Source organism: Equus quagga, chromosome 5 (genome assembly GCF_021613505.1).
Source record: "Equus quagga isolate Etosha38 chromosome 5, UCLA_HA_Equagga_1.0, whole genome shotgun sequence".
Classification (NCBI taxonomy): domain Eukaryota; kingdom Metazoa; phylum Chordata; class Mammalia; order Perissodactyla; family Equidae; genus Equus; species Equus quagga.
Genome location: NC_060271.1, coordinates 114,958,989 through 114,971,858, shown reverse-complemented (window position 1 = coordinate 114,971,858; position 12,870 = coordinate 114,958,989). Strand labels below are relative to the sequence as shown.

At 42.6% G+C, this 12,870-nt stretch overlaps 1 protein-coding gene across 1 annotated transcript in view; it reads right to left on the bottom strand.

Annotated features, from left to right (window-relative positions):
• The window catches only part of ALK (ALK receptor tyrosine kinase), a 665,412-nt gene that overhangs the window by 447,310 nt on the left and 205,232 nt on the right, over positions 1 to 12,870 (bottom strand). Inside the window, exon 3 of the mRNA XM_046663493.1 lies at positions 11,906 to 12,070. Within this exon, the coding sequence (XP_046519449.1) occupies positions 11,906 to 12,070 (165 nt within the window). The remainder of the gene's footprint in view (positions 1 to 11,905; positions 12,071 to 12,870) is intronic.

Genomic DNA, 12,870 nt, shown 5'->3' with positions numbered 1-12,870 from the left:
GTGACACAAAAGGCCAACAGGTCTGAATTGGTCTTATTGTTAGGGGAAGCCCACTTCCAGTCTGTGTGCTAGCCAACCCTGCTGATCTTGCCTGTTCTGCTTTCAGAGTTGTAGATGGGAAGGATGCATTTAGCTTTTGAGCAGAAAGAGAGGTTGAGGAGGGAAGAGGAACAGAGGACACAGGAAGAGGAGAGAGAGGGAAAAGTAAGAGCCAAAAAAATAGGAGAAAGGAACGAGGCACTGGTGTGATGGCTGGAAAATTGTGAGTGATCTCTGAAGGGTTTCCAAGCCAAAAGAATTGAGACTCTTACCTTCTCCCAAATCCTCATCTTGAAAGCATTATTTTGATTTCTCTCTCTTTTTTTTTAAGATATTCTCAGTGCTCTTGATATAACTTATAGTTAAAGGCTCCAAATAGGATATAATCTGAGTTTAGAGCTTGGACATGGGAGGGATAGCAGCAACTGCTCTGAGCTCTCCCACACTCAGCTCCCTGAGTATACACCACTATGAAAAGGAAATCTTCTGAATATAAAAACATCATATTAATAAATGGAGAAAAAGAATTCTTAGGAGAGGGGTAGTATATAATCTAAGGAGTGATACCTTAATAATACTTTATATTTGTGTAACCCAAGCAATGTCACAGATGACCGTATTAAATAGGAGCATCCTATGCTGTTGTTGCAGAAGTGAATTTAATGTCTATCTGCTTTGCAATGATAAGATCATTCTCACTTTAAGTACCTTGCAATAATCTCTTATTTGCAACAAAATATTTCAAATATCTCCTCTACTGCTTTCAGGTGCAAAGAATGCTGATCACATCAGAGAGAAGACAGTTGCTAAAGAGAACACAAGTGCAGTTCAGGGTACTCTAGCGACACAGGAAACTGCCACACCATGCATGTAACCAGTTTCAATAACAAGTAAATCCTACATACAGCATAATAACAGCTTCCATAAAAATCAACTAAGAAAGACCTGATACCCAACAAACACGTTTTGATCAAGTCAGACTAGCAATCAGTACTAGGAATCCCAAAGCAAGAAGTGGAAAGAATCAAAATAGATCATAATGCTTTAGATAAGAATAACCTATCACCATAGCCACCCAGGTTAAAGGTTCTTACCAATACTTGAGTGGAGAGAACTAGACACTGAGATCTGAACCCTTGTGTATTCTTCAGTGCCTACCACAATTCCATTCGTAAATGTGCATGATTACCATCACAGGTGGGCTCAGTCATTCGCGGCAAATTCTTTTGTCATGTCCAAGAAGTCTTAAGTTTAAAAACACTCCTAGATATGTTATACACGGATACCTGGGCCAAATACACCTATTCCCTTTTATGATCAAGATTCTTAAATCAAGACAGAGTAGAACCCCTTGCTTCAGGCTGCCGTGGCTGGGATGACTGCTGTCAGGCTAGGCTACGCGATACTCTACTATGCCATTTTCCTGTTTACAGAGTGGTCTCTTGTGCATTATTGCCATTGATTTTTATAGCAAGTCAGGAGAGAGAGCCACAGAAGTAGAATGACCCACAGATCTCTCTTCAACTTACACTGAACCAGTCTTTCTCCTCTTGAATGAGTAAAGATTATGTTTCCACTCTTAAGTAGAATTACACTACAGGTATCCCCATTCAAGAGAATTCTATTTTATTCCTCTTTTCAAGATCCTGGCTTTCCTTCAATTCTCTTCAAGCATAAATTCAGAGCAGTTTATGGCTTTTCTTAAACAGAGCCCATATTTCTTTAAGATGTATCTTATCTGAACCATTTGATACTTAGAAATCAGTGAGGCTAAAAACTCCAGATAATACTAATAAAAGGTTCTTAATAGGAGGAAGTAGGAAATCAGAAAGACAGCCTCACATACTCTAAGAAATTATCTAGTCCTGCCCACTCAATTTACCAATTGGAAAACTGAGACCTGAGGTCACATGTCTGCCAATGCAAACCCACCACTCCTGATTCTCAGCACAATGCCCCTTCCATTTCTAAAAGGGCAGGGCTGGTTGCAGTAATCTGATTCCACCTTCTCACACTGATTGCATCACTGTGTAGCCTGGATGGCAAGCTTCATGCTGTGGCTGCCTTACGCAGCACTTCTTGCCCTAGCCGTCTGCAAAGAAGACATAGGTGAGAGTGAGCTTTCCAAGACCTTCTGAAGACACTGCCCTTACCAGATACCACAGGAAATATAATTTGGTTATGTCATAGAACAGAGTGAGTCTCCCCAGCATCATGGGTATGTGGACAATACCCTGAACTCTGAATGCACTGCCAGACATTTAATGAGGGTAAGTCTTACATAGCAGTAGGCATGGGAAACATTGTTTTAGGAAGAGTTTTATATAATGGAAGGAACATGAGATTCAGTGTTTAAAAACCAGAATTCAAGGTCTGGCTCTGCCACATACTGGCTTTGCAGACTTGAGCAAACCTTTTTCATCTCTGTAAGCTTCCAACTATGGGTCAAGAAATATTTGATGAATTTCTATTTTATACTGGGCCTTGGGCTCTTGGGACACCACAATGAATGAGGAAAAACTCAGTAAGTCTTTGGAGCTTACTATTTAGCCTCAGTTAACAATCTATATGTCAGGGACACTAGTAATACCTATCTTTCTGTGTTGTGAGAAACAAATGTGATCACGGATGGAAAAGCACTTTGCAGACTATAGCTCTTGCTAGTTTTATTTGGGACAGAGCCCAAGGCCAGTCTCTGAGCTGATGGCAGCTGGCTGCAGGCCCGCTGTGTGTGGTTTCGCTGCCTTCAGCCAGCTCATACTGGAGCTTTGCAGAAACTGTCCTGGGCAGCATCACGGGTTCCTTCCTCGGGCAAGGTAGGCTCACCCAAGCTCCACCATTTCAGGCTCCTGCTGGGGGTGCCTTCAGTCCTTCTTACCTACAAGAGCTGCATGCTTCCAGCCTCAGCTCCTGCTATTGCTATTTCTGTTCCATTTCTAGTCCAGAGATGTCTGTTCTGTTCCCAGTGGAGGGGACAGTTAATAGACTACGCTCCCAGCAATGACTCATTGAGCACCTTCTACAATAACTACAAAGAAGCGTGTCTCTAAGGCCCAGTCAGTCCTCTGAGCCCTGCCCTTTTGAGAATGGTGCCCTGAGAGCATACCACTTTCCCTCCAAACTTGGTCAAGACTAGCTGTATTACTTTCTGATTCCTGCTGTAACAAATTACCAGAAACTCAGTGACTTAAGACAATACAAATTTATTATCTTACAGTTCTGGAGGTCAGACGTCTAAAATGGATTGGCGGGGCTGTGTTCCGTCTGGGTGAAATTTTAGGAAGCGTCCATTTTCTTGCCTTTTCCAGACTCCAGAAGCTGCCTGCATATCTTCTCTCACGGTCTATTCCTCCAGCTTCAACACAAGCAGCTGCTGTGCTACCACTTTACATGGAACTGTCTCGCTTTGATTTTAGATCCTTTGACTGAGATTTTAACCTGCGGGGTCCTGCATTCACTAGGGGCTTACCAATTGATGGCTTAATGAAGGGATATATGATTCAAAGAATAAATAAAAATTGATACAAACTAGCACATAATTAAATGATTTTGAAATCTCTCTCTCTCTCTGACCTCTGCTTCCACTGTTACATCTTCTCTGACTCTGGCTCTGCTGCTTCCCTATTTCACTTATTTGGACCCCTGTGATTCCATTGGGCCCACCCGGACAATCCAGGATAATCGCATCTGCAAAGCCCCTTTTCCCATGTAAGGCAAGACAGTCACAGGTTCCTGAGATTGGGACTTCTTTGGGCCGCCTCGTTTTATGTGCCACACTAGCCCACGGCACTATGCTGCTAACTCTCCTCAGGCTCTCTAGCCTCAAGGAGCTAACCTGAGAAATTCCTCTATACTAAAGGGCTAATTGGCACAGGAGCTCCTCTTTCTTCTGTCCAGGCACCCAGGTTTCTAGAGGCAATGCTCACATCTTGACACTGTGGTCCAAAGAGTGACCTGAGCCATGGGGCTGTGAGACTTACAGAAGCCATGGCCAAGGATGGGTATCTCTCTCAAAGCTGGTAGGAATTTCTATAGCTAACAGATTTTGTGCCTGGTACATTGCCATCCTTTGCAATGGATATGTCTAACCCCAATCTTATATCATAGCAAGAAATAGGCTTAGTGACAATCTAGTCTAAGACTTTTGTCTTACAGATGAGGAACCCAAGGACCAAAGAGGTAAGTGATGTCACTTATGGAGAGCTGGAATGAGAACTCAGGTCCCTTCTCCCTCCAACACTTATCCTGCTTTCCTTTTTCCACATGCCTACCTCCCCATCGCCCTACGGGCAAGGTTGTTAGGTTCTACTTAGGAAGGGTGTAATGCTCACCAAACGACCATAATGCATACCCTCCCACTGAAGACTTTCCTTCAAAGGCAGAGAAGGCAATACCCTGGGAGAGGCCCATCATGATGGGGAGGTGGGAAATACTTCACCAGACAACCCATTCCTTAGGCAAGCATGCCAGCTCATTGAGTCACTCTCTGGAGCTCAAGTTCCAGCTGCCAGGTTGGTACCAGAATCTCATTAGGATAAATGAATCACAAGTCACATCTTATTGAAGGGATTACTCAAGTGTCAAGATCTAAGACCTGGTTACCTCATTGCTTGGGAGATGAAGGACACACTTCTGCAAACAAAACCAAAGAACTAACGTGGCCTCTCATGGTGAGTTCCAGAAGAGAAGCAGGGATAAGAGGCTACAAATCCCCCCAGTGATCTTATGATGAGAAGTTATGCTCAAATGAAAGGCATGACCACCTGGAACCCTTCTGATATGTCTGAAGGGGCAAAGACTGAATCAAAATAGGACATGTTTGTGTCACTACTGCTTATGCGCTCCCCTTGGTCCCTGGGTACATTCCTGAGCTGCCGCACATTTGGTTCCTACAATCTCCCTTTCCCACCCTTCAAGAATAAGACAAGAAGAAAGAGGGTTGGGTGGGGGCACTCTGGATTTGTGAGCCGATGTGAATTGCTGGTGCCCTGTACCCTACCCAAGCAGGTGGGAAAGCAATTTGCTTGTCTGTCTACTTTTCTATCTCACTCCAGTCAATAATTCTGGCTTTTTTGGTTGTTGTTGTGGCAGAAAAGAGTTAAATGTTTTTTTCTGCAAAAGAAGTCTGAAATAATTTAATAGAATATAGCCTCAAATGAGAATTTTTGATCCCCTTGCATTAAAAAATAATGTGTTTTATCTTATTGTAAAAGTAATGCACGTTCATGGACTCAAATTTGGAAAATACCAAAAGCACTAGGAGAAAATAAAAATCACTGATAATTCAGTCATCTAGAAATAACTTCTGCCACTATGTTGGTATATTTTCTCATAGGCTTTTTTCCTAATGTATATATATGGTTTTCTCTTTTGCAAAAGAAGTTATATAACACACATGGTTTAATCTATTTTTTAAATCTAATAATAAGCCTTGAATACTTTCTCAAATTATTAAATATTTTTACATACCATAAATGTAATGGCTCCATAATATTTCAGGTATACTACATTTTATTTAACTAATTCCTTATTGTTTGAGCATTTAAATTATTTCTAATTTTTCACCACCATAAACAACACCAACAAGAAATTTTTTTAGAAAAGCCAGTAGGAAATACTTGGTTGCAACCCAGTACCTTAGGTCTATCAGTTGAAATGGAAACAAGAATTTCTATGAGAAAGGTATCTTTGATTTTTGAAGGTGAGTCAGTATTGTTAGTAGCACGCAGCCCAGAAGTGATTTCTTTCCTCTCAAACCATGTAGATTCTGAGAAAATAGACTAAATGGTCTTTGAAACTTAAGAGTCAGAGATCCTACAGGGGCCAGATCTGTCTGCAAGGCCTTCCTGGTGAAGAAGTGCCCGGCTAGCACAGCCCAGCTGATGGGAAGTGAGTGCATAGGAAGAAACCTGACCAGGAGGCTTTTTAAAGGACTGGAAAAGGAAGAGACATCAGTGACCCTGGGGCCAGAATGAGATGTCTTAGCGAACCTGGAAGTCGAATCCCATAGAGGACAGATGTCCTGCTGTTGTCTCCAAAGTCTGTCAATGACAACATTTATTTTTATCTAAAGAATTAAGAAAGAACTTAAGTTTTACTAACAATATTCCACAGTTAGGAACAAATATATGCATATAATTGATGACTATATACATAGTAGGGGTGTATGCTCAGAAATATTTTACTGATGGGGCACACAATAAAATAAAATTTAGAGACCACTGCCTTAAAACAGAAACTTCCTAGTAGACAAAGCGAACAGAGGAAGGGAGCTTCTGGAGGCCGGAACCCATGAACACTTGGCATGGATAGTCCCAGTTTGGGTCATCCCACTTGAAATAAGTGAAAAGAAAGGAACATTGTTCTGTCCCAGAATATGTATGTGTGTATGTACGTATGTGTGTGTGTCTATGTGGGTGTGTATATAAATCTGTCACTCCAATTACATTTTTCTTCTATTCCAGTTTGCCTGTCTCTCCTGACTGCTCTTCCAGCTTCCACATCCTTCCAAAACCAGAGGTCTTTGCTAAAGGCTGCTTATACAGACAACATGAGGTGAGCAATTATTGACTCTCTCATTAACCGGGTTATCTTAAAGGTGACCACTAAACCCTGAGGGCTCTAACCACCTGACTTTAAGCCAACACTAGCACAGTGCACCTCTACAACAGTGCGGGGCGGTGACAAGAAGGGTGTTTCCAGGGCAAAGCCCGAGATCATGCTCTCAGTGACTCGTCACTGCCATCTCACTGACAGCCTATCCTCATGCCATCTCCTCCCTTACTCATCTATGGAACTTGCTCTCCAGAAAGATCTGTGAACCCACTCACATGTAGGTGTGTCAATGACTGAAGAGGTGAATTTATGGGGTCCCAGTCAATGAGCCAATAAAGCCTTAGGGCAGAAATGGGCAGCTAATGATAAGTTTCTGGATGAAGGAAGAAGTACTGGGTAGACTTTCATCACACCAGTTGTCTATCAACACCACAAAGGGTCAAGGGTCAGAGCATGAGACTTAGAGCCAACTCAGTCAGCCAGCTGCAGCCTCCAGTGACTGCAAGTGCAAAGGGAGCTGTATCCTGAGAGAAATTTCCTGTCAAGCCTGCATCTGCAGCTCAAAAGGTAGCCCAGGTTCCAGCTACCCCTGGGATGGAGTCTGCTTGAGAAGTGTTCAAGGACTCTTTTCAGAATATTACAGACCCTTTGGGCAGGGGAAGGAATTGAAGGAATAATGAGAAATGCTGATATTAATCTCGACTCCTCTGAACCTGCCTAATCTAACTTCTTGAAGAGTCTAAGAATCCACAGCCCACAGATGCAGGGAGAGACACACAGGATCCATATGCCAACCCTCATGTAAGTAGAGAAAAATCATGTGCAGTGAATTGAATAATGGTCACCAAAAGATACGCCCAAGTCCTAATCTCTGGCACCTGTGAAGGTGATCTTATTTGGAAACAAGGTTTTTGCAGATATAATCAAGCATCTTGAGATGAAATCAGGCTACATTTAAGGTGGGACCTAAATACAGTGACATGTGTCCCTATAAGAGACAAATTTGAGATACAGAGTCCCAGAAAAGAATGCCATGTGAAGATGGAGGCAGAAATTGGAGTGATGCATTTATAAGCCAAGGAACACCAGAGATTACCAGCAATCACCAGAAGCCAGGAAAGAGGCATGGAATGGATATTCCTGCAAAGCCTCCAGAGGGTACCAACCCTTCACTTGATTTTGGACTGCTGGCTTCCAGAACTGTGAGAGAATACATTTCTGTTATTTTAAGTGACCCAGTTTGTGTTAATGTGTTACAGCAACTACAAGAAACTAGGACACAAAGGTACAACAGGAGTGGACTAAAAGTCTGAATGACTCTATTCTGGCATTGCAGTAACCCAGTCATCTGTGGTGACATTGTTAGCCATTCCAGAACTCCAGGACAGTGTTTCTCAACCTTTTGAAAACTAAGTCATCTTGATAAACAGAATAATCTCAGTAGCAGAGTTCCATCTAGGACCTCCACCAGAAACAAAATAAAAAAAGCAAGAACTTGAAAATCAGTGCCCTGGAAGAGACTTGAGTTGATACAGGAAGAATGTCAGCCCTCCCAGCTGAGTCTACTCCCATTCTTCCTCTACGTGCATATGAGCGAGGAGTTGGGGAGGGGCTGCCGATCCATTTTCCATTTCCAAGCTAGGGTTCATGCTAGAGATCAAAATCTTGTCTTGCTGGAGAAGAAAAATATGTTCCCTTAACTACATTCCAAAACACCGGAAGTAGTATACATCAAACATGTCCCTGGCACTTCTTAAAAAGTCAGAATGCCTCAACTTGATTATTCCTCAAGATTTTATTAATTTGTAATATTGTGTTCCATCAAGATCATCACTTTTTATTATCTTGCTGCTCTGAATTGTATCTCCCTTATTATTCTCAGCTACAGAGGCCATAAATTAAAATCATTCACAATTTATACTCTTACAGTTCATTATCTATGATTGGTATTATCTCACTGCCTTTTTCTGGCCCTTCTATATCCCCTGGCAAGAAATATTGCAGTAGAGTCTAAATACCATCCAACTAATAAATGTTGAGTTAAAAAAAAAAAAAACCTCTGGTGACTACACTAGCCTAAAGATCACCCATCACTCCTTCTAGCTCCACCATCAGCATCCTTTCTGCAAAAATGACAGAGAAAGTGAGATTCTAAAGAGTTGAGCATTAGGACTGGGATGTAGGTCCTTGCTTTGCTATTGTGTAAATTGGGCGCATCATTTTCTCTCACTTCACCTTTACCTCTTTCCCTGAAGGTCAAGGGACATTAAGATACATCAGCCTGCTTCATGAGGAGCAACTCTACTTCAGGGAACAGGTAGTGATGTGATCAGTTGACTCAAAAAGCAATGACTGGCCCATTACTGGAAGTTCTGAACACTTGTCAGTGACATTCCAGAAGTGTCTCTACAAAGGCTGGGAGGCTGGTCCCTTGTCTAATGGAAAAAGGTTCACATTCAGTGCATGTCCTGACCCTGGGGACCCAGCTTTTTAAAAACACAAAGGCATCGATATATTTCCACATTCAGGAACATTGAGACGTGAGCATTTATTTCTTCCTCCCCTGCTCTCCTTCTTCCATTTTTCTTCTCACAGCTCTCAGTGTAACATGCAGACACCAGAGATCACAAGATAGAGGGTGGAGGAGGAGAAACAGGTCAGAGAGTGGCAATGCACAATCTATGGGCACTGTTTAAAAAATTGTTTAAAAATTTAAAAAGCACTGACTTTCAAAGTTATAAAGTCTGACTCCACAAAGTCTGTGGACAATTGCCACTTGTCCGTCTCTCCTGATCTCACTGAACTGTGACCACAATTCAATAGTTATGAAATTAAAAAAATCTACAATGACTAAAAATGCATGTACTGCCAGGACTGTTTCTAGAAGTTAGAAATTCGGATCCAGAGATATCCTTAGGGGTAGTTGAATGGGCGTAAGTCTGAAAGGGCATCCACATTAATAGTAATAATCTAGCTATGCCTCAGATTCACCTGAGAAACTTATAAAAACATACAATAACATAAGGTCCCATGGAAACTGAAGCTGCAATGAGATAGTGTATTTTATGCACCAGATGGACAAAAATGACAAAGCCTGACAATTCTAGGTGCTGGCGAGGATGTACAGTCCTGGGGAGGAATACTAATACATCACTAGTGGGAGTATACCTCAGTGTCATCACTTTGGAAAATAGACTGGTATTACCTATTGAAATGGAAGCTGCACCCCAAGACCCAGCAATTCCCTCCTACTTCTATGCTCTAGGGAAACTCTTGGACATGCACACGCACCAAGAGACATGTACAGAAATGCTTACAGTGGTGTTGTTGGTAATAATAAAAACCTGGAAACAACCCAAATGTCTAATGACAGTAGAAGAGATAAATTGTGGTATTTTAATGCAAGGGATTAAAAACCAAATGAACCACAGCTACATGCATCAAAATGGGCAAATCACAAAATGCCAGTATTATTCCATTTATATAACAGGTTGCAAACCTAATCAATATGTTGTTTGGGGCTCAATACATAAGTGGTAAGCCCATAAAGAAAAGAAAATGAATGATTAACAGAAAATGCAGGCTAGTGGGCTATCTCAGGGGAGGGAGAGATTTTGATCTAGGTGGAAGACAGAAGAGGGACTGACAATAGCCAAATTCTTGCACTTGGTGGTGAGAACACTGCGTCGATTTTATTGTAATCTTTAACCCATATGTATATATGTTCTATCTACTTTTTTGCACATTTAAAAATATACAGATTTCTAGGCTCCATCTCACATTTATTAAATCAGAATCTCAGGCTGTGGGGCCCAGGCAGTATTTTTTCACAAATTCTTCAGAAGATTCAGAGGCACTCTCGGGTTGAGCCACTTACCTACACACACACACACACACACACACACACACACACACACCACAAAACACATCAGTAACCAGGTGAAAGCAACTTAAAATATAAATCAAGACCAAGCAATTGCAAGAGAGTCATAAAAACAGAAAAGGTCAGCCTGGGAGAGTGTGTAGAAAGGAAATGTGTCTCACAGTTCAAGGTTCGAGGCTGGTGTAGAAGCCTGAGAGCATTAATTAGTTTTGTGCCACCTCCAACCTTCCCCATGAGCTTACCTGAGCCCCATCCCTGTTAGATTCTCAGCAGCATGAGCCTGAGATAATTTTCCCCAAGAACTGGGTCCAGGGAAGGCTTTCACCATAGCCAATGTTACAAAGACAGAAACACGATGTGGTAGACCGTGTCCTTGTCCACGATGCATCACAGCAGACATCTAGACCTGGACACACATGTACAAGCTGTGTGATCTTCACCAAGTCACTTCCCCTCCCTGAGCCCTGGCTTTTTCATCTGCCCTGCCTCCTTCACAAAACTGGAATCCAATGAGACAGTGCAGGTGGAAGGGCTTTGCAAAGTGAAAGTACTACTTTGAATGTCCAGTAAGTCTATTACCATGTCAGTTGTTATTTCTTCCTAAAAGCCAGAACCATAGGCTGCCAGTTCTGGCTCAGTAGAGTTTTCTGGGTCCAAGGAATTCGGAGCTCTAAGATTTACCTCAGAGGGACCTGAAGGCAGGACTAGGGCTTAGTGCCTCCACATCTCTCTCTTAAAAACTCAGCAAATACTTAAAATAACCCACCACTTATCCAGAACCTACCTTTTCCAGTCCCTGATCATTCAGAAGATGTTCATAAACAGCTCAGGACTTCCGGAAGCACCTTGCAAAGCTAATATTCAGCCTGAATATTCATTAATGGCTTTGAAACTAACATTTAAGCCAGTTATACAATATCTTCCAAATTAGGGTTGCCGGATTTAGCAAATAAAAATGCAGGACACTCAATTATATTCGAATATTTCTGTATAATTGGAATAATTTTTAAGTATAAGTATCTCCCAACTATTGCATGAGACATACTTATACTAAAAAATCATTTGTTGTTTACCCGAACCTCAAATTTAACTGGATGTCCTGTATTTTATATGGCAACCCTATTCAAATGAACAAACAGATTAGCACTTTCTCCTGCATCTTACATTGGGAAATCTGCATGAAAGAGAATTATAAATCCTATTTGCTTAGTAAGAAAGTAAAGGGTTGGATTGATTTTGAAACTGGACTTGCATTCTCCTTTCCTTGTGCAGCCCAAGAAGACATGCAGAAGCATAGATATTAAAAACAGGTTTTAAGGGAAAAAGGATAGAGCAGAGGTGGGCAAGCCTCAAAATATCAAACAGAAATAGATGTCCCAGCCCTGTCCCGACCGATCCAGGACACTTCACAGTGGCCTCTACCCTTACCTCTGGGCATCTCTTTGGAATGCTCTGCCTCAGGTCCATCCAACAGGTCCATCTGGGAGGCCTCCTCGGAGGGGACGCGGCGCCAGGACCAGCTCTGATTCCCGAGGTCGTGCAATGGAGGGGAATACTCTAGCTCACAGGGGAAGTCAAAGCTGCACTCCAGACCTGCAATGAGAGCCAAAGGTCAGTGGAGCAAGCTGTCTCCCAAACACCACCTTCCAGCCCCATCCCTCCACCTCAGGAAGTTAGCCTTCATCTCATCCACAACCTTCACCCTATCTAGGGGTGGTGAGCTGCCAATTCCGCAGGTGGCTAGGCTCCTATTGGGGAAAAGGGGACTAGGAGAGAAAAAGTGTTCTTTGCATAATTCAGATTATGGAAGGAGTCCTCAGAGAAGGCAAGTAAAAAAAAAAAAAGAAAGCCAACAGGTTGACCACGAGGAGCTCTGCATCCTATGAGATTAGCTGGTGACGTGGAGAGGCCCTGAGGTCAAATGGGTAGAGCCCGGCTTTGCAACCAGATAGGTCTGAATGTAAGTCTGGCTCTGCCATTTACCAACTGGGTGATTCCAGGCAAGAAACTTACCTTTCTGACCTCAAATTTCCTTACCTGTACATTGGAGATGATAATATCTACCGGTGGAGTTTGCTGGAAGAACTAGTTGGATAATGCCTTATGTTATACATGAGCCTGGGACACAGGCGATGCTCAGGAAAAACCCTGAGCCTGCCCTGGCTGAGAAGAGAAAGGCCAAAGGGAACACAAGTCTTACTCACAGCCCTGCATGCCAGCCCTGTCAGCTACCCTTCAAGGCCCTCCAGAGAAGAGGGCCAAGGCTAGGGCAGCTAATCAGGGCTTATTCTCTCGGGAAGGGAATGGGGAGGTCACTGGGTAAGGAGAGAGAGATGGCGGGGCAGAAAGAGCCATGCCCTGGGACATTTTATGATCTATTTTTGGGCTTCTTT